A 23477-nucleotide genomic window follows, 5' to 3' on the forward strand; every position below is an offset into this window, starting at 1 on the left:
ACACTATGACAAGATGGAACATAGACATAAATATTTTTAAAGATTACAATATAAAATTTAATTCAATAGCAGCATCAGACTGGGAGCACGATTATTCAAAATTATAAAGCTTTTCATTGGCAAAAGTTATACAATGTGACTGAAAACATATTTTATGGAAATAAACAGAACATTTACATTTGAGATTTTAACTATCTTCAAAAGCTAACTTTCTGCACACTTTTTTTTTTAACATAAGGCAATCTAATGTATTACTCTTGTATAGTTCTAGAAAAACTTCACACATGGTATCCACAGGTAATTTTTAAGGTGGTCTGGAAGTATTATGTTCAGTTTTACAACACCCAAGCCTGAAATATCTAAAGAGGAACCCGATTTAAAATTGTACATTCTTCCTCATAAAAAATTTAGTTTTCTCTACACACATATTACTTGTCCAAAGATGAGTTTATGCCTTTGCTTTCAAATTCTAAATGTGGTAAATTTGACAGACAACTAAGCACACAGAACCCTCACCACGGGCAGGCATGATGATAATGTGCATGCACGTAGAGAACTTAACTGTACACACATCTGGCAATTGCCTAAGCACAAACAGCAGTATCTCCAAATGGTGGCCAGAAATGATGAACACCTTGTATGTAATACAAAGAAATGATTCAGCAGAGGACTAAAACCCCAAGGAGTTACAGTACTTGCCATATTAAAAAGAAAAACAATATAATAAGCAGAGAGGAAGAGAAGTATTTCAGAAATTTAAATCTCAATGTGCTTATCAAAATGTAAAGACAACTTTCTGTGTTTTACTGACAAATGCACATTTTGCTAACAAACTGGTGCATGTAAATTGTGTCACTGAGGCTATAATCTCAATTTGTAATCTAGTGGACTGAAATCTCTTCTTACATCAGCAGGCATAACAGAGCAGCTCAGGTAGTTATTCTTCAGTTACCTTTCTTTGATAACTTGTTTGCATTATAAACTTTCCTTCAGAACATAATTTGTGAAACTAAACCCCTAGAAGCCAAAACAAGGGAATGGTCAACAATATCTTTGGAGTTATTTCCAATTAGTAGAAGTACAAGTGAATTGGAGACCTGAGTTCATTAACAGCTCTTCAAGGAAATAAGCATGTCTTATATGTCAGAATTACATCCTGAAATTTAAAATGTCAGTTTCTCACTGTGTTATATTTATAGTCTAGCAAATTAATATTCTGCTCCTCTAAGCATAACTAAACCCTGCAGCTTAAAATTCTGCACAGCTGATGTTTTGAGGTATAGCCTTAGATGGGCCACATTCACCTTCAACAGGGACAGGCCACTTACAATGAAGGACTTCCAGGCATTAGTTTCCCATCTTCAGACATACCCTTCCATGAAATGCCACTGTATTTCTCCAGACTTTCTGTAACCCTTTTCTTACACACATATAAATGTTACTAACAATGCCCTCTCTTTAAAACACACCTAGACCACAGGTCGCTTCCATGGTTCTTCCCTATTCAAACTAGGGGTGAGAAAGCCACGGGTCTCCATCTCAGAGATCTTGCTCTGTGCTCTTTTATTTTGAAAGTCAGATTCTGATTTTGGACCAAACAGGCCCAACAGCCTATGCTGGCGGCATGGCTGAAAAAGGAAAAAAAAAAAAAAGAAAATTATCATACTGGTTTTTACCTATTTACATCATTTTGGTAAGGCTTTGGTCCTTCATCCACAATCTGCTGCCTTACAGCTCAAGACAAAGCTTTAGTAGACAAAATCAATTAACCATGCATTATGCTAGCTGCCTTCTTCCCTCCAAAATGGAATTTTGTTAGCTCAACAATTTTTATAGCTAAAAGGCTGACTAGAACTCAAGGTGCCTTAGCCACTTCCTCATCACCAGGGAACATCTTTTTCAGTGGACCTTCTCTCACACAATGTTCCTCCTCTGTGCCAACATCACTTCACTCTGATATGTCACCTTACTCAAACTAAAGCGTGTGGGGAGGTCTCCTCTCCAGTCATTTAAAACCAAATTTCTCTGAGTGGCTCTGTGAGCTTTACCTTTTCTGTAAGTCTGTTTCCAGTGCTACTGTCATCCAGCTGGTATCTATTAAACACATGCAGCGGATCATAGCTCAGCAGAGGCAGCATCAGATGTATCCATACCCACAAGCTCCCCGCAGACGGGGGAAACAAAAAAAAGGTGGCAGGGAGAGAAAGGGACAGGAAATCTCTGTTATCAATAGATGACATCCTGTTCATAGACTCACATGAGTCTATGTGATACATACTCTAAGTGTTAAACTGAAACCAGATTCTATTACCAAAAAAAAAACAACCTGATGCCAGCTGCTACAACATTAAAATAGGTAATATTTTAAGACAGTAATTTATACATAGCTATGACTGCTCTCAGAACCAAAATAAGACAGGACAAGGACCTGGCCTCAAACTTGTGAAGAAAATTAATTATTTCTCTCCCCCCTCTGTCCCTGGGCAACCCGCTGCAGGTGGCCCTGCTTGAGCAGAGGGGTTGAACCATATAATCTCCAGACATCCTTTCCCACTTCAGTTATTATTCAAATCCTAAGATCAACACGTCCACTTGGAAATGCAAGTCTGACAAGAAGTAAAATTGAGGAGTTGACTGTTGAATGCTAACAGCATTCACTTTTTCAGAAAAAGACTGAATTTCCATTGTAGAAAGCTAACTAAATAAATATCAACTCAAGAAAGAGTAAGAGATAAGGTTCCCACGAGACCCAATTCCCAAGCTGTGCCAATTGAAGTTTAAAACTAGTTTCTGTGTGTCCCCAGCTGTGTCCTGGAGTACTATCTGTTCAGGAGTTGCAGTTCAGCTGGGAGCATTTCTGCACTGGAAATGGACACACTTGACATAAGACACTGCAGCATTCCCTACACTCAGTCAAGCACAGCAACAACAGCCAGCTCCAGGAGAACCATTTCTCTTCTAAGGACAAGATAATTTTGAGTACAGCATTTCTTCCTGCAGTACAGCTGAAGACAAAATTCAGTGTGATCTTTGGAAATAAAAACTGTTCTATTTAGCTTTAAACCTTCACTTCCTCTTCACAGACTTCTGAATACTTAGATACAAGAGTGGTGATATAAATATAGGTTTAATCATGGGTGAGTCATTGAAGCCTATTGCTCAACTTGGCACCTTTTTCACAAACTGTTACAAACCATTGCATTGCATCTCACCTGTACTACATATAACTAACTGCAAAAATGCACTCTTTCCTGTTACTGTAGCAGAAACTAAGTCCTGTTTTCAAGAAATTAAAAATAAATGGTTCCAACTGATTAAGTTCACTGTTTTGCTCAAGAAATAAACTCAGAAAAATCTAATGTTTCATGAAAATTTAGTTATGTAATGTGGTTCTACTATTATTCATTATATCCACTGTGTATATGCTTGATGCCAGGCAATGTCTAAGGGGTTTTTAATCCAGCTCGGTAGTTATCAACATGAAAAGCAAATTTGTCATATTAACTCTACATCCAACGTGCTACTTTCTCCAGCAAAGATCATCCTGGTCTTACAGCAAATCCCTAGATCAGAAAGGGGTTTAACAAAGACAAATATCTTCTTATGTATCCTCCCCTTTTTAATAAAAATATGGAAGAAAAATCGTTAGCATGATATAATACAGAAATCAAAGTAAGAGCCTGAAGAGCTGGAGACACCCTTCCTGGCACTGCTCTGAACAAGCTACATAATCCTAGGAAAATTACTTTCACACTTCTCTGTCTCAATTTCCTCAATTTCTAGTTGAAGAAAAATCTAAAAGCACTTTTGTATTTAGAACTAAATACCATATAAAAGTCAGGAACATGACCAAAATCCCACTTATTTCACACATTACACTAACAGGTTGATCTTTGTGTAAAATATATAAACTATTGTCATGTGAGTGTGGGAATCAAATACTTGCAAGTCTTTATCTAAACACTGAACATATGATCCTGACTCAACCTTCAGAAACACAATGCAACAATTATTTTAAAACAATGTTTAAAAAGAAAAATGTTTTAAAGTGCTTTAATCTTTTGTCAAGTTTTAGACAGACATGAAAACATATATTAGATATAAACTAATTCATTATATAAGCTTATTAAAATAATGATGCAAAAATTAAAGAGATGGGGTTTGTTTGACAGAAAAACCTTGTTATTATAAAACTATTTTGCTAAGTCAGATATTAAAATTTAGAGCAGTTGCATCTCCAACTGTGAGATAAGTAATATAATAAAAACCGTAGAATGCAGTTCTGTTATGACATATTTTGAGTCAGCTGGGGTTATTTCCCCACGCACTCCAATTCAAAACAGTTCCATATGAGAAAAGCAAAAGCTCCACTTCTTTCATCCCTAACTTGGTTCCTCCATCAGTATTACACAAAGAGTATAACTTCAGTAACTCAAATAAGTTAGGGTAATACCACCTTTCACAGAAACAAAACTGGGTGTTGACAAATTGTGATGCATTGTATTCTTCAGATATGCTACCAAGGCAGCCTTTGCCCTGAAAATGAGCATATTTTATCCTGCAAACCAGAAGACACAGTGACATCCAAAAGCATGCACTAAAAACAAACAGTTTTTGGAAGGAATGGTGGCAGGAGTAGCAGAATCAGCAGTTTTGGGTCTCACAATTCAGAAGATTTCTGGACAGCAACCATTGTCCAGCATTAAACTTATGGTATGGGACAGGGAAGATGAAACCAAAGCACTTTAATTAGATCACTTAAAGTGAACACACAACAAATCAGAACTTACTGGTGGGTAAATTAGATTTGAATAGATGTTCAGCTATCTAATAAATCTTACTTCATTCTTCACTGCAAAGACCACTCAAACCCTCCAACTAGCTTTGACTTAAAAGAGGTACATAAACTTAGTTTATTCTTCAATTTAGCCACAAATTCCACATTAAGTAGGTACCATAAACCAAATGGAATCAAATTAAATTACACACTTGAAGCACTCCTTGGAGAGAGCTATTGACTAAATGTTGATTTTTCAGGAACAAAACACCGAGGTCATATATAGCATGGGGAAATTAAGACATGCATTTTGTGTGGTTTTTTTTTGAACTCTTAATAAAGTTGACTAACTATTCTAAATGACTATGCCTCTATCCATAAAGAGAGATTCAAAGAGAAGGAAATCTGAAGGGTCATTTGCTTTTACACAAACTAAATAACTGATCATGGGCTACTAAATATTATAACAGAAAACAGAATAATGCTAATCATGTCATGCTTACTGATTTGCCAAAAAGTCACAGGCCACAAAGATATCAGGTTCAAGCATGGGTCAGTCAGGACTTATGTATCTTGCCCTTCCTACACTATTCCTCTGCAAGCTTTTCTCTTCTGACACCCAACACCTTTTAAGACTGATACAACAGTAACACAAAGCCCAGTGTAATATATCCCAGCTCTCACTGCATCAAATTCAGTCCACTAAATGAGAGTAGAAGTACATTGGTCCTCTTTTATCACTCATCTCTGTTGCATTGCTTTGCCCTACACTTTGGAAACCAAATTTCAAGTTTGATAAAATCTTATTAATATTTCGCTGGGAAGAGAACAGTGAAAAAAGGTTTCCACTAATTTGGAAAGCACAAATTCAGGCTGTATCAAATACTTATCCTCCAATGGTTCATGTGCAGATTTATTCAAACAAATTATACTAGACAGGGCACATTGAATTGTGAATCAAAGCAAAACTCTCAGTGTAATCAAGTATCTAAGTTAAAAAGCTAAAGTATGGTTGTTTAAAAATAAATCTCTCTGAACATAAAAATATAACTACCCTTTCTAACACCACTTTGAAGAGTTAAAGTACTGTACAAATAAAACTGCCACTCAAACGGTAATAACATTAAAAAGAATAAAGTAAGCTTTTTTTGAAGGTCTGGTGAACATTTGCTGGACTGGCAAAATAGAAATGTTCTCTAATTATTAAAAGATGAAAGAGTATCTATTTAAGTGCATGTGATTGTTTGAATAGTCCTTGATGGGACAGCATTATTACTACTTAGTTTTCTCCAGTGTAAGCTAAAGAGCATATAAAATCTCAGCTGTTAGTGTAAAACTGTGTTATAACATTGCAGTCATGGACAGCTGTAGTTGCTGACTATTATTTTTTTCTCCCCAGGAGGGCATACATTCATCCTAGATTCACTGGGGAATCAAGCCTTGTGGAAGAAGGAACCCTGGGGACATTTTAGCAACACTGCAGTGGGGAGGGAAGGCTAATTATGAAAATGAGGCAGAACCATTACAATGGGAGCTCCAGGATATGTAGGACTTACACAGAAATGAAAGTAGTTGCAAAATAAGAAATATTACTAATTCAAGGCTATTCAAACACCTTTTTTTGTTATCATGATTGGTGTGCATTTTATCATCCATCTAGTTACTCTTGAAAGGAGAATGCTGTTATAAATGAAAATTTATTTTGTAATATTAAACCCAGAAAGTGTATGAAGTCTATGAAGAACTCCAAAAGGACACATGAAACTAGTATGCTATCAAGTACACTTTATTAAGCAGCATCAAATCTATATGAAATTTAAATTACTCTCAAACTTCCAGAAGATCGTCAAACACTCAGACTTGCGTATGCACCCATCACTGTTTCAAATTTTTATCAGATGGTAACTTAAAAAGTAAAGGCCTAAAGAAATTTTGATTTTGTCTGAGGTTTGTGCAAGTTCCCTCTATCTCTGATGTGGACCATTCAGAGGAAACATGTAAAGATGGGCTTAGGCATCAGTCATAGGAATTTAATCTGACATCAGTGCAGTCTGATGCTAAAAAGACAGAAGCACTTACAAGCATGAATAAATTAAGTAAACAATCACATTTTGCAGACAGAGAAAATAGGACACAGAGTTTCTAATCACAAATTATGGCCATCATCCTGCAAAGCTATTTACTGCAGGACACAGTAGTGGCTGACCATCTATGCATATTTATTGCACTCCAAATTAGATCTTTACACAAGATTTAATGCCTTAGTGACCTGCAGACTTCATTATAGACACGCAATTCTCTTGGACTAACATTAAAAGGAACTCAGACTACAGTGATTCATCTAACCAGAAGGGCAGTTGGGTTGCATACCCAACATATTAATGTGTTATGAGCCCTGCTAACTACCTGATTACATCCAAGATCTGGTCATCACCTGGATCATTCTTTCCCCTGCAAACTCCACCCACTCCCAAAAAGGGGCAAAAGGTTACACTACTGTTTGCTTCAGGGTTTAACCTCTCCAGCTCACAGAGGTCAAGCTCTTGCAACATCTGGGCTCATTGTCCTTTGCAGTCAAAGTTTCAGTTTCCAGAAGATACTTTGACGTTTGGGGAGGGGCTGTAATTAGTTGGTGGGAGTGCATTGACAAGGTTTCAGAACAGAAACAGAAAACCTCAGGTTTCTGTCAATTCAATAGTCTTTTGTCAATATTAACTTGTGTTTCCTAAGGGAGGCAAAAAACAATTTGCATACTTGCTGTCACTATGCATATTACCTGATGTATTGCACATCTAGTTCCTCTCAAGAGGTTCAAGTAAGCCACGACCAGGATTCATTCCATATAAAATAATAATTAGAATAATCTACCACTGCAGAAACGTGGGACCACCGGACATCCTAACGTGATCAGTAGAGCTGCACAAGAGAAGAGTTTTTACAGCAATGTCTTGCCCACCCACCTTTCCTATCAAGGATGTACAGAGGAGCTCTTTCCAGGGGTGTCAGTTCTCAACTCGGATTTCAAAATGTGGAAGAGCATTGATTTGCTTATCTTCAAACTGCAGGCTTGTCTTGTTGGCCTGCTGTTACTCAAGTGAAACCATTTGACATTTATATGGAGGCTTGTAGATGGCATTCAGCTAAAGAGGGCTCAAAACACATTCATTTAATATAAAACCTCTGTCCAACAAATATTACCACACATAAGTAAATCCCAAGCCATAACACAACAACATTTTGTTTACAGCATATCGCTTTTGAAACTCTAGTAGCAAGTTATTGTTCCTGCACACAAACTGAAATGTTTGAAGTCTGCCTGTTTCAACATCCAATCTGAACTCTGCTCCTACACAGCCGCCCACAGAACGTGCTACAGAACAGTGCTACAGAATCAGCATGTCCTGTCCCATGGTTTGCCCTGCTGTGTGTATGAAACCAAGTGGTTTCTCAACTAGCAAAGGCTTCTAGCAAGAAAACATTGTAACTTGGAGGAACACTGTTTAAACACAGAAAAATACACCACAGATTTACTGGTTTGACAAATAAGGGAGACCCCAATTAATTATAGACTATTACAATGATGAAACCTCAATCAGATGAAACTAATTCAGTGAAACCGGAAGTTCCTCATACTCAAACATGATTATTAGAAAAACGTAATTGCTTTTCAGCCTAGACAACAGTCACAAGCCCTAGCCCATCTTCTTTTACCACAAATCTCTTAAAATTCTTCAAAAATGGTGATATCCACTATAGCCTCAGTACAGTTAATGAGCAGGTACTGCTTTAGAGTTGAGTCTATCACGACACCATGCCTCTAATTCAGCTTGTATTCACCTGGCAAAAAGTCACACTTGAAAACTACAATGGCTGAGACTGTGTGTTAAGTTCCATCACAGACAACTTTCACATGCAGGCTAAAACAAGGCTCTTAAAATAGGGAGCTATTCTGGAAATGCTGACACATCTTTAACACTGTGAGTGGGCGCCAATATAATACACACATTGTGTACACATATGTTGCTGTCTTCCTGGGAAGCTTAGCTGAAAGCCCACATGGTTGATGTGGGACAGCAGGAATGCCTCTTTGAACGCACTCACGCTCCTTATTCATATTATCTCAAAGGAAACCCAAGGCATATGGCAATGGCATAAAATTATGCCATTTTACAAACCAGCACTTACAGCAGTGAACAATCCTTTTGAATCAAAACTACCCTTGACACTTCAACAAAGAAAAAAACACCTTGATGACAGAATTTACACACAGTATCAAGCATTCAAATAAAAAAATGCTAAGAGCTAGAATTGCAGAGGTCACCAACAGTTTAACAAAATGAGTTACATCCATTACAAACAGACCTACTTTAGTTATTCTTTTTCCACTAAAGCACACACCCACAATAGAGGGTCAGATTCCCAAAAGAATAATGAAACAATAGATGGACCATCTGCTGTTACACAAAGCAAATTGAAAATCCAGGAATAGAATATATGGGAGCTATACTAAAATCAGAACTACCTTTCCATTTGCTTTCACTCCAGATTCTTAGCTAAGCTTTTAAAAACAAAAGCAAACAAGAAAGGCCACCACACAGGAAAGCTGTAAGAGAGAGACACAAGTATACATAAAGGTTGAAAAGAACATGACACATCCTTTGAGACTTTTTTTTTCTTCTCTTGGCAGCTCTAACCTATACACCAATTCTCCAGTGACAAATACTCTTCCTTCTGTTAACAGAGCAAATTCATAGAACTGTCTTTCCACAAGGGTACAGAAGGATATGACAGTTATCTTAAATTGCATATCCATGAATATCCACAACCTATATGTCTTCACAGATTTCAGTTCACTTTTCTCTATGGTTTACTTGTCTCCATTCCAGCTTATTTAGGCACATCAAGCACAAGGCAAACAGAACTCCTTAATAGGCTTAAAACAAGTGTGAAAAAATAACTGCCCAAGGAAGACTGCCTTGCATAGTACACTACTCAAAAACAAAGTGCAAATAAACAAAGGAACCATACATTTACATGTCTCTTTTTCCCAACAGGTACCTTCAACTGGTGTAACAGATAGTTCCATTATGTTTGAATGATTTAGCCACTAGACACTTTTACAGTGTTAAAACCCATACCAGGAGATTGGTCCTGCTCTTTTTTGTTGTTTTGTTTACACCAAGTAAGGATAAGCTAGTATATTTTTCTAGTATTTCATTAGCTATTACCCCTTCCAGTAAGAGTGGGTGCACTGGGCTTGAGATGGTATACCAGAATAGGTTTTGAGAAGGTATGTCAAAAGTCCTTCCAGTTATCCACTCCAATAACAAATTGCATTCTCAGAAATCATTAAATAAAGGATGGAATTTTAAAACAAATATCCAAAAATCTGTCTTCCAAGTCCATTTAAAGATATATTGTAGGATTCTAAGAAAATATGTGTATCTTTTAGGTTGCCTATGACAGTTTAGCATTAATAATGCTAAATTCATGCAGCACAAACAAAAACCCTGAAAAAAGCTTTTGTGCTTTCAGAAAAGCATTTCGTATTCATATTCCTTTTAAGCCACTAAAAAACTGTTATGTGGTGTTCAAACATGTCTCTTCCTAGCAATAGGATTCATTAAAGATAATTTCAAAGTGACTGCTGAGATTCATGATCCTCACAGAACAGCTTCCCTCCCCCATTCTTTTCTTCCTCCCAGTGGAAGTGGAAAAAATGTGAGAAAATAAGCAAGTCTTTCTCAGCACCACTTAAGACAACTTCATAAGTCAAGATTCCTTTCAGATAATCATTATAAGCCTGTCAGTCATACATGGGTGTAGTTAATGAAGCCACATAAGCAGAGACTGGAGGACAGCTGGGCACTGACTGGGTCACCCCTGCTCCACCCTGCTGAACACCCCCCAGACGAGCACTGCCTTCTTACATGACTGTGCTCTGTAAGTGATTACAGCCCCATTCCTCATAGGGCATTAATTACAGGGATTAACAGTAAAAGGAAACACATGAACAGGATGCTACATACTTTTGGGGTTTGTTTTTTGGTGGTGGTTTTTTTTTTTCCTTTTAATCTTTGTGTATTTGCTACAGCTATGAATTAAGGAGTAAAAAGGATGTGCAGAGATCTGAACAAAACACTACAATACAGTCTTCCAGTCTGCCATATTAAAGAAGCTCATTAAAAAAAAAATACTGGAGGAGAGGATTTCAGCCTGCTGACACATGACTTCCTAAGCAAGACAAAAAAAATTGGCTACATTTTCTGTATTTTCCCCACTTCAGCATAGAATATGTATCATTAAGCTGTAAAACCACTGGAGCATTAGCCACTGGGAATGAGCTGTCAGTAAGATGCATTTATGAAGTGGATTAAAAATTCTTATGAAGTTAGAACAGACACAAGCCTTTATCAGCACTCCTATCACCCATCATTACTCTGCTGCTATAACCAAAAAGCATGTAACTGTAAATACTACTCTTCATTCTAGAAAAACCTGGAACTGCTGTACTGTAAATTAAATGGCATAATACCTACATCTAAGTGACCTACTGTGACTCAGGCAACCAGTAAAAAATAACGTAAATAGAACTAAAGCATAGCTGTTCAAACTCAGAACAAAAAATACAGACACAGCCTATTCATTATGACCAACTCAGTGCTATTGAGATGATCTAGAAACCGAATATGTGATTTTCCTATTACGGTGTTTCAGAGCTGAAAGCTAGAACAATATTTCATTACAAAAGATTACTTTTTTCTAGTGTTTTAAAACCAAATAACTTAGAAATTAAGAGACAAAAACAAGCTAAGTTAACATAACATAGACATCTCCTTTATTGCTGGCACATTAGGCAAGCAGATGTTCTTAACAGAGACTGTCATCATTTTTAATGACAAACAACAGTTGGAACACAGGTTCTGCACTTTAGGATTTTCACAACAGGCTGTATATCTGAACAAACCAAAATATTTTCAGGCTCTACTTCTTGTATTATATCTTCCTTTAACATGCATGTCATTCACAGAGTATTAGAAAGAACTTACACAGCTCTACCCTAACTGTACTGATGAAAGGCTTACATACCCTAGTTGCTGAAACTTATAACTTTGACATTAAAGAAATTATTTTTCTTCTGTCAAAACTAAGCGTTCTCCAAAAATAAGAGTAGTGCTTAGAGATTTTGATACTAAACCTTAAAGTAATCTGGTAACACAATAATTTAATTTTTTACAAGTTACACAATGACTAATTCTCTACAGCCCCATAAACCTTTCAAAATGCTGACATGAAAAACATCTGAAGGTGTTTCTCATTGTCTTTTCATATTCTCCCACTGGAGAACAGTTAGAATTAAAGGCCTGCTCTAGGATATACACCTGTCAGGTCTCATCTATTAATGACTTTTAAAAAAAATTAAACATTATTCTAACCAATGTTCCTGGGTACAAGACATTTTATTACTGACCCTGAATTTCATACTTCCTATGACAGACATTCATGACTCAGAATCATCTCTGAAATGAGTTAACAAAACATTCTGTTGGCTAAGGACCATCTTCCATTGGAACAATTTGAAAACAGATGCTAATACAAGTGTCTGTCTGACATTAATGTCCTTTAACTTGTAACAGGAGGCAGTTTTTTATCATGCAATCATTCCTTAAACAATAGTGTATTGCCCAAAATGTGCTATTTTAAGAGGGATAACTAAGAAATGAACTTATCACCTCTTAAAAAGTAACAAGATTTGTGATACAGAGCCAATGAAGGTGTTTGGGTTTTTTTCAGGACAAGTAAAGAGGTTAGTAAAAGCTTTCAGAACATTACTGAGGCCTAGCACACACACAAGAAACAATTAAGATTATTAAAATGTTTCTTTATTCATACCGTAATCAAGACTAGAATTTGTCACAGAATAATCCTCTACACAAACTAGGGAACGATCACAGATTTTCTACTAAATATGTTGGTTTCACTTCTTTGAATGTGTGTCCTGGTTCCAGCCAGGGCAGGGTAATTTCTTGCAGTAGCTGGGACAGGGGCATGGCCAGGACCCCAGTGTTATTCCATTCCAGCTCAGGTCATTTAGTTCTGGTCAGAGTGGTGGGAACGCTGGTCCTGGGCCAGAAGGAACATGGCTGCAGTCAGGTCAAGCTCCCCGCTCTCCTTTTTGCAAACTTTTGTTATTACCATTGTTAGTGCTCCTGTTCATTTTCTTATCTCACTGCTGCTTCCAGTAAATTGTTGTACCTGTGCCTTTTGCACTTCTAGTTCTCCTCTCCAGCCTCCTGCAGCAGGGAGGGAGAGGGGAAAAGGAGGAGAGAGTGGCAGCGTGTGGTTTGGGGTTTGTGGGAACACTAAACTGGGGAATACCTTTCCCAAACCAAGAACAGAAGTTAGTCAACAGATACTAGAAAAAAAGGTGAACCCTGGGCCCCAGATACAGTTAATCATCATTTGCAGGAGACTCTGACTGTAGTCACTCATAAGCAAGACCATGGATCCTTCTCTTCCTGCCACCAGTACCACACGTCTAACCCAGTCCTGCAGTATGCCAAGTACTTTCTCAAGAGTCTTGATATTCTCCACCATTGGTCATATCAACATAAACAGACACAGTGCAATACTTTGGATTGGAGCTCCAGAGACAGAGATAGCAGCTAATCAGGAGCTGATAAGACTTCCATACCTTATTACTCAGTATTCCTCCCCATCAGGAGGTATTTGCATTGTGCAAGGTAGATGCGAAACTGGGGCTAATATTTAAAATGAGATATGGTTGTGGATTTTATTTCTAAAGACACATCTGTTCGGTACCACAGACAAAACAAAGTAAGGCTCAAATTATTATTAGTGATAACTTTGAGTAAGAATTGTGGAATAAGTAAGGTAATCTTGACACATTTTTTTACACATGATAGGAATAATTTCCTTTTTTATTGTTGCTTCAAATTACAAAGCCATATTGTTTCACTGGTTTATCCTAGGGGAAAGCAAGGATGTGTTTTGTGAACTCTCCCAAAAGTGGTATCAAATAGAAGAAAAAAAATTAAATTTAATTATTTTTCCCCAAAATTCTTCTCCCACTGTAGAGTCACAGCTTGCCAAAAACTCAGCTAGTAGCAGTGAAACACTAGCTCATCAGGTAGGCTGTCCAGGTCCCCAGTGGAGTCCTAGCTGCACAACACATCAGATACTGTACTAAAATTACATCTCCACTCTTTGACCAATCAAGAACTATAAATGAAAGTCCTCCTACAGAGAGATCACAACCTTACCCATACAGAAATTTAATTTAGCTCAATCCATATGCCACCAAGTACTATAATCTTTCATTGTATACCCCAGAAATGTGTTTCTTAGGCATCTGCTACTTCTATGTTTCCCCTTATTGCCTTATATCATAGCAGGAAGAAATACAGTTAAATCTACCTCTCCATCAGATACACGAGGAGCAATACAATCATTATTATGACCAAATATACTAAAATGAACAAAAAATTACTTTTTCACCGCTTGTGTGATCTGCCAAGATATTTGAAAGATGTACGTACAATAAAGCCAATATACTATTCAATATGTATTTCACCTCACACAATGTTAAAAATTAGATAATTACACAGATTATGGGGAAAATCTTCCATTATGAGACAGGATAGCTCTTTAATTCCAACATGAAATCTAAGCAAATGATGGTGAAAGTGCTCAATGTTTTATCATATGCTAGAGACAAATATAAAAACATTTCAACAATGAGTACCTTGGTTGCACTCAAACCAGAAAGATTAAAAATGTGTTTAATCATCTACATTACTAACAAGACACAGATGACAGTCACCTGGTTGCCTGCTCAGGAAATTTTATCCCTCACATAAATTCACTTAGTGATGACTTCTTCCATTTGTACTACGGGTTAAGATGTGCTTCTTCTCAGTTTACTCTAGGTCCTTTCCACATATTGCTCACCCTGTTTATTTGGATTTTTTGTTAGTTTTATTAATTGCAGTCTTTTGTGTAAATATAACATCTTCTTTCAAATCAAGCAAATTATATTCCTAAACTGGTTATCAAGAGAATATGCTTTTAAATAATTTGTACTCCCTAGCATGCCAGATTTTAATGAATGGAATACAGTAGTTCCATCCATTAGCTTTTCCATTAGTATCCCACTCTGTCACTTTTGTTTTGAACTAAATCTTCAAATGTGTTAACCTAAACATATACTGCCACTTTTTCAGATGAAGGTTATTTCTTACTCTTTACAGGTTAGTGAAACAGTCTTGACTACAGCAAGTCAACTGTCTTGACTTGATACATAGCAAGCATGTCTTCTAGGCTGATTTTTTCATCAAGCATTCCTTGGACAAAGAATTACCACTACAGCATGATTGTTTTTATAAACTGGCTTGGCTTTACTTTCAAAGAGCTTCTATTGACTAAACAGCAAGTGTAGCACTTGAAAGTGATTATTTCCAACTTTTTTTCCATCTCTTTACAGAAAAAAAGCAGAGTTTTATTCTTTCATGTTTCTAATTTTTAATGGAAAACAATGCCACATAAGATTAGGAAAAGGAAACCATTTCTTTTTATAACCTAAAAATAAAATTATATGTGCTTATAAGTTTAGGCATACATTTCATAAAAATGGATCCTTTCTTCTATAATCTTTCTCTGTGCTCCTGCTTTCATGGAAAGCAGCTTCCATTATGCAGGCTAGTGTTTAAGGCATCCTAAAACAAATACCTTATCACTGAACACAAAATACTTCTGGAGATGGAGAAGCAGAGACCAAAATTTTCTAAAAATCAAATGCACATAAAAAAGTGATTGACAAAAGATACATTCGGGTCCATTACAGGAGCCTTCTTTTCTACATGCTAAATTCAGGAGTCAGCACTGCCTGCTCTTCAAGAAGTTCCCTAAGTTGCTAACTTGGGCTTTATCATACCTGTTAACACAGCTCTATTTATAGTTGGTGGCCATGGTCTGCCCCCACAAGCACAGCTGCTCCCTATACAGACCCTGCAGGCAAGTATGGGGAAGAGATGTGACACAGAGCTGCTGCAGACCAGAAATGGGTACTGGTACCCTCACTGCAATAGAGTACTTCCAGACATCTCTAACCAAAAATACTGTATGGTCAGAAAAACACCTGCTTCTCCAGCTCATTGTGCCATCCGATACTATACTCTGAAGATGAACTGAAATCCTACAGAAAACTATGTCAGGTTAGACATTGCAAGAGTTATTTTGTATAACCCTAGCAGCAAAACTATCATCAGCTTTACCATAAAGGCAATTAATATATGGAAAGCCTACAGGACTGATTCCCCTAACTGCGCTTTTTGAGAGCTTTCACACCTGCCTAAAATGGGTATAAATTGTATGGCACCTTAAAATTTGGCAACAACATCATGCACACTTTCATAAGGCATAAATAATTATACAAAAGACAACAAGGAAAATATCAGACTGTGCATATATCCCCTTACAACCAGCTCAGACATGACTGTCAACACCACATTACTTGTAAAATAATGTTTGAAAGAGACCTTTCACTAACATACAAAATGCTGTTTGATTTTATAAGAATAACAAAGTAAAAGAAAAAGTGCATGTATCTCTCCTCTACACAACTAGATATGAATCAAGGCTCTAAATCAATTATAAGAATTTACAAGCCATTATTTTTTCATTAGGATCTTTTGTGGTTTTAAAATCCTTGTCTTCCTCTGCAATCTGAATAAATAGTTGCCTCTAAGTAACTCTGGTACTAATACTCCTTTGTTCTCATTTGACAGTACCCACCCCCAAGCACTGGAGATGATAAAAAAAAATCTAAAATTTAAATACTGCCTTACAACAACTGCAGTCACAGCCTGTTTGCATTTATGCTGAGAACAAGCTGTCATAATACTGCTCTACCATTTGTAACCTCCACGCGTTGTCACCTGCCCTCTGCAACAAGAGTCTCTTTGTCTGAAAAGTGTGTTTGTGTAACATTCCTTTTTTAATTTAAACTATAGCCAAAAATAGCAAACAGCTTGTGCTCCACCAGATCTGCACTGAAGCTCAGCTACTCATGTGGGTCAGGTACAGTAATAAACCAAAGGGTTTATTAAAGCTGTTTGGTTTACATCTGGTTTTACATCACATCTACGGAACAGGAAGGGAGAAGAGGGTGGAAATTCTCACCATAACATGAAAGCTTAAAAAAAACCCAAAAACATTGCATTTCCTCCTCACCATCTAATGCAACCCCATCTAATCAGTCATGCATTCATTTTTCCTGAGAAGAAACTTCTTTGTTAGAGGCTATTTACTGTAGCCAAGTTCTTACACTAAAAATCTAGTGCAGGAATCATCTAAAAATACAGGTAAATAAATACAACAGGGGAAAAAATAAATATTAGATTCCCTTCTCTCAGCTTCAGCAAGATTAAACAGTCAATATATCTCTAAAATGTGGTAAGACAGTTTAAGTTTAGGGGTTTACACACCATGTTAAACAACAGATTGATGGTATGTATAGCTTAGCTCAGAATTTACTGGAGACCAAAAATTATATAATATGCTTGGAAAACAGAACAAATCAAGAAGCCCATAACTTTTATTCGACAATTACCAAGTTATCTATGTGATGTCAACCAAAAGCCAAAACTGGCTCTATGAAAAGGGCCATTAACATCTTTTTCTGAATCTCTACATTCTATTTGTCAAACAAAAAAAAACATCAGCCAAAACAGTCTTAACTTCTCCAAACAAAATCACCCTGAATTAAAACTTTACTCTTCCTGATCCTTCCCACAATCAACAAAACCTCCTCTGCCTGGAGACACGAACAAGTTGTGATGCTAGCTAAGTTATAAACTTCTTAAATTCCTATAAATTAAACAGCAAGTTTGTGAAACAAGCAGAGGTACTGCAAGGAAGCAGACAAGACACACAAGACAGAAGTACACAAGGGGCTACTGCATCGCAGCAGGCACACCTGACTCCCATCCTGATACTATTTTTAACCTCTTACTAAGTCTGTACTTTCAGGATAAGAAGAAATACGTGAGAAATTTCTGCAGCAGAAAGAACATTGTGTACTTTAATGTAGCAGTTCAAGGACTTGATCCAAAAACCACAACTGATCACACTTGTCAAGATGGACTTAAGGAAGAGAAATGGAATACTCTATAAACCCAGTAACCAGCATCAACAGTAACAAAGGAGAACTTGATCTATCATTTGAATTGCAGGTACAAGACCTCCTTAGAAGACTTAAGAGAGTATAAGAATTCTGCACCAACATTTAAACAAGTTGTACAATATAGAAACACATCATTTGAATCAAGACACCAAATGGCCAGAGGCACAAGAGAATTTAATAAGACTTTTTAGACAGGAACAGAAGTGGTTTTGTGATCACATTGAAGGACTTCTTTGACTCTGACATATACTTCATACACACCTTCCTACACTGACCACAAAACCATCACAGGTCTTCTCATGACATCTTCATCCATACCATCCACTGCTTAAGAAACATCCATCTTCCACTTCTGGAACACCACTTTAAAACAAACAGCCAACCAACTCTGGCTGAATTCAAGGTGAATTTTAAGAGATTATTAAAAATATACACCCTGGTTTTATACTTTTCTGCCTCTCCTCATATAAAGGGCCTATAGCAGAAGGCAGTCAATATTAAAAGTCAGAGGAAAAGTTCCATTTCAAGACATTCTTCTAAGATATGTTTTACAGGAAATCACAGGAAACCTCCCACTTGTCTCCATTAGTAAGAACTGAAGACTATGTCCAGCACCTTGAATGAATCCAAATGTACTCTCCCCACTGCCACTTTATTCTTTAGTCTTATTATTGTAACTTATGTGCTTGATTTCTACACCTGGATAACACATTTGTCTCAAAAACTGCCATTCTGTGAAGTTTTTATTTTTTCTGAATTCCTAATTCTGGAATACAGCAAAAGGGAAGGAAGTTTGGACTTCACAGACATGATGTTTTCCAGCTTTAGTTTACTTCCCAATAAACAAAGGGCGACAAAGAAAAGCAACAAAAAGCAGAAAAGACAACCCCAAAAGCCTCAAAGACACAGAAAACCTTTTTAGAGTAGATGAGTCTGAACCAGTAATTCTAATAAACTTGCGTTAATAACTTTTTAAAAGGTAAAATCTGTGACAAAAAGTAAAATTACTTCATTCATAGAAAGGTTTCCATACAGCCTGTATGTAGTACAGTTTACAGAACTTACTGGACATTATCTCTTACTTCATTAAGCAAGAAGACTGAAAGGACATAATTTTGTAGAAGACACCATACTCAGAAAACAGATGCAGTTAAGCACAAGAAACAAACTTGCAAACCCTATTTTCCCTACTTAGCAAGACTTATCCAATAGAGTACAGAATGACAGCACCATCTACTCTCAAATGGTTATCATATGCATTTGATATGGAAACAAGATACTGTACCAGTCAGATTACCTACAAATGGCTAACACCAAAGCTTACACTGCCTAAGTGCTGCTTCTCTAACTTGTTTCTTCCACAGGATCTTTGAAAACTAAAATCTCTGATAAATTATTCACAGTAGAGTAATTTTTGTGTCATCACACAAACAAAATCACATGTATATTGGCACTGGTTCCTAAATGTACCATCACTATAGAAATTAGTCAATAATGCTAAATAGGTTAAAATGATACCAATCAAATTTATGAAGAATAAAGCATTTCTCTTTTCTATGATGCCATTTTATCCACAAACCAAAACAGAATAAGAATGAAAAACCACAGAAACTGTCCAGGTGCCAACATTTGCCTTAGCTTTTTTTAAAATCTACTATTTCCCAATATTTCCACTACAAATTGACTACTTTAATGCCAGTCATTTTAGAAGCATCTTCAAAAATACAATCTTCAATTGATCAGTGCTACAATTACATTATAGTACCAACAAATGAGGTTAATGCAAGCATATTTGGAAGCAAAGAAACTATTAAAACACATTAAAGCTACTAAACACATTAAAAACTTCTTTGCTAAGTTACCAAGAATTAGCATGATGAAGTATATTGAAGCACTCCTTAGCAGTGCTCTAACACCTAGTCATATAGCTCAGCAAACAAGTACACCTTCATTCAGCTTAAAACTAGGACATATAAACATCACAAGTAGATGAAAAAGGATGCACTGAAATCATATAGACTTTTACTTGGAATGACATGGGTCATGATCTAATGAAGTAATGCTTACAATTTTTTCATTTAAGCATTCTGACAGTCAAAATGCAATTTGTATAGGAAACACAACTAACAATTTGAACACAAGAAAAACATTTCTGTTATGCTCCTTTTCTCAAGCTCTGAACTCCATCAGTTAAGCAAAATAAGATAGCTGTCAACTTCTGAAATACTAATTTTAAAAGCCTGAAATAGTTATTGTGATTCAGTGCACTTCATTAGTATGATTTGTTTTAAAATTGCCCCTCTCCAACCATCTCAGAAGAATGGCCCAAATAGACAGTAAATATGCTAACTACCCTTCTCCAAAAATTCTGTGCTTCACAAAAGACATCCTTCTAGCACCACTGTTACCATAATACAGAAAAAGAAATGGGTAACCAGAAAGAAGCAACTCCAGCAACTCCAGCAACTAGATAAGAGTTACTAACATATTGCCTGAATTACTGTACAGAGCTTATAGCAAGTATTTTGAAGGAGTGTCACTGAAATTTGCTTTAATTTTTGCCAACTTTAAGCAAACCTGTAACTAGATTAGGGTTTCATACAACACAGGTAAGTCAAAATAAAACCTGCTTATATAATCCAACTACTCCTGTCAAATTTCCCTTGTCATAACAAGTTCATATTTCCTTTGAAACACAATGACTTCTATACATATACCAAATGGGATGCATAAATTAGGTAGCCATGGGCTCAGCGATGAACAGCTCTCTCAGGAGTTCTGGTAAGAATGCATCCACATTTAAAACATTGCTTTGCACACAAATTCACACACAGACAACATGCATTTATCAAAATCTTTAATGATCACTAAAACACCTTAAACAGTATATTTTGCTCCTCTTCGAGCATGTCTGCCTAAGTATATTCACATCTGGACAGTCTTGATGTTCTATAAGAAAAAAGTCCTTAGATGTCAAACAAATTTCAGACACCCTACCAAGCCCAAAAGACTACCACAGTAGACTGAGTAGCTATAATCATTGCCAATGATCTAGAAGGAGCATATGTACAATTCAAACATAACAGCAATGACATATACAAGAATGTAGACATTTCACTGCTTCCACCAACAATTTCACCAGCTGTAAAACTATACTGCCACCATGCCTGCCTCAGAGCTCAAGTACAGACAGACAGAAGAGCAGGAATTCAATCCTCCATTCGCTTGATATGTCATTCCCCACTATCTCCTTTAAAAAGAGACTTCAGATAGAGCATTGTCTCTTTCGTTTGAGTAGATTTACAGTAATACCACACAAGGCAAAGACTAATGGCCACAACAATGTTCAATCCTCCCTCTTCCCAAAACAAGACTGCAGATCTTGCAAAGAATTTCCTGAAATATTGTTTTTTAAAATATTAGGTAATCAAATCAAATATTAAAAACCTCTTCAGTTACCACCAAGAGTGCAGATAAAGTGGACATTAATTCCTTTTATTAAAACTGAACCATTGCAAATCAAGAATCCATTATGTTTCTGAAAAGGTTTCTCAGCATGAAGCTAACATTATCATTTCCTTATCATAAAATTACATAATATCTGAAAAGTGTGAATATTGTTTTGCGTCATTCCATGGCTTGTGAAAACTCTAAGTCAATATCCATCATGGCTCCCAAAGTTTAAGGATCTAGGGTAGGGAGGGAGGTCAAGCTCAATCCAAGTTAACAGTCCCTCTCTCTACCACAGGAAAAACTACATACTGTAAGCCCCGTGAATAAGCAATTACAATGAAATGAATGTTTTATGAAGGAAATGCACTTGGTTTTAAAGGTCACAAAGTGACAGATAAGAGCATACAGCAAAACAAATCCAGCAAATTACTGATTGACCTGCAGGGTCAATGAATCCAAGCAATAAATATTTCTGCTCTTTGAATAATTAAAAATGTCAAAGCACAATGGCTGCAGACAACAGTGTTAAGAATGCAGATACAACAGATGATCTACTTCACATTTAAGTACTTCACTTACCTGTCCTGTGACTGCTCTTCATACATTCTTTCCTTTCCTTCTTTAAAGAGTCTTATGGCCCGTTTTGATTTTTTCATAAGACTGTCAATGTAGATTTTAAAATACTCATTCTCACTGAGTTGTGCGAGTTTCTGGTTGTCATCATATTTGCTCAGTATAAGTCGCAAATGTTGGTAAGTATCAGGTAGAATGTCAAGTATATAGGGTGGGCTGTTTTTGAGTTGAAGCTTTGGGTTTTGGCACAATCTTACCTATAAGCAAAAACAAGAGAATGTAAAAGACAAGAAATCCATTGAGGCAAAAACTGATTTGATATTTTAAAATTTATCAGGTATAACATACGTCTCTAACCTTCAACCCCAAAGAATTAAATTGTACTTCATTTATATTCTGTGAAATTCCAACACAGTTTCTGATGTCAAAAGGGGCAAAATTTGACTTAATCTTGTCGCATCTCTAAAAAGCAAACAAGCTTACCTACATATTTGTGGGTTTTCCCTTCAAGTATGTATTTTCCTGCCTAATATATGCTAAGGAGTATATCAAAACACAGCATGCAACAAATGCCAAGAGCAGTACTTTCATACAGCTCTGTTTGCGGCAGGTAACATAGCTATAGGTGTTTAAGTATCTTCTAAGAACTGACATAAATTACTTTGTCATCTGCTGTCTCTCTTTATCTAACAATATAGCCTCTTAGACCCTAGGGAAATTTAATTTTGAAAGCTCTGCACGTAAGAAAATGGTCTGAACTGTGACAGTGGTTCAAAAATTATTACCTATAACAGACAGACTTTAGGTCACTCAAAAACAGATACTGTAAACCAGGAAACAAAAATATTATAAACTCCTTGTTTTCCAGCTCCTGGCTGGAATAGAAGTTCAGTACTCTGCTTTTGGCTGGATGAGGAGGTGCCCACTACAGCTTTGTTCTCATTCCCCTACCTGTAACAAAAGACTCATAGGTCAAGACAAGGACGGGGAGAGCTCATTCACGAAATACTGTCACAAGTATGTAATATTAACGTACTTAGCCTCGACTTGGGGAACTTAATTCATTTAATTACCAATCAAATCAGAGTAGGGTAACAAGAAAATAAAACCAAACCTTAAAAACACATTACACCCACCACTCCCTCCTTCCTGTGCCTAACTTGATTTTCCACTCTACCTCCTCCCCAACAATAGCACAGGGGGATGGTGAATGGGGACTGTGGTCAGTTCATCCCACCTTGTCTGCCACTGTTCCCTCCACAGTGGGAGAACTCACACTCTTCCCTTGCCCCAAACAGGGGTCCCTCCCACAAGAGACAGCTGTCTTTGAACTTCCCCAACATGAGTCTTTCAACAGACCACGGTTCTTCATGAACTCCTCTAGAACATATCCCCTCCACAGGGTGCAGCCCTTCAGGAACAGACTGCTCCAGCGTGGGTCCTCTGCAGGGTCACAAGTCCTGCCAGGAA

At 36.8% G+C, this 23477-nt stretch overlaps 1 protein-coding gene across 2 annotated transcripts in view; it reads right to left on the bottom strand.

Annotated features, from left to right (window-relative positions):
- Positions 1–23477, bottom strand: part of CBLB (Cbl proto-oncogene B) — a 126913-nt gene that overhangs the window by 93808 nt on the left and 9628 nt on the right. For both annotated transcript variants that reach the window (XM_014253407.2, XM_014253408.2), the window contains exon 3: positions 22014–22264. In XM_014253407.2, the coding sequence (XP_014108882.2) occupies positions 22014–22264 (251 nt within the window). The remainder of the gene's footprint in view (positions 1–22013; positions 22265–23477) is intronic.

The sequence above is a fragment of the Pseudopodoces humilis genome, chromosome 2, assembly GCF_049639895.1.
Source record: "Pseudopodoces humilis isolate 2021_Gansu_Grassland_sample_001 chromosome 2, ASM4963989v1, whole genome shotgun sequence".
Lineage (NCBI taxonomy): Eukaryota > Metazoa > Chordata > Aves > Passeriformes > Paridae > Pseudopodoces > Pseudopodoces humilis.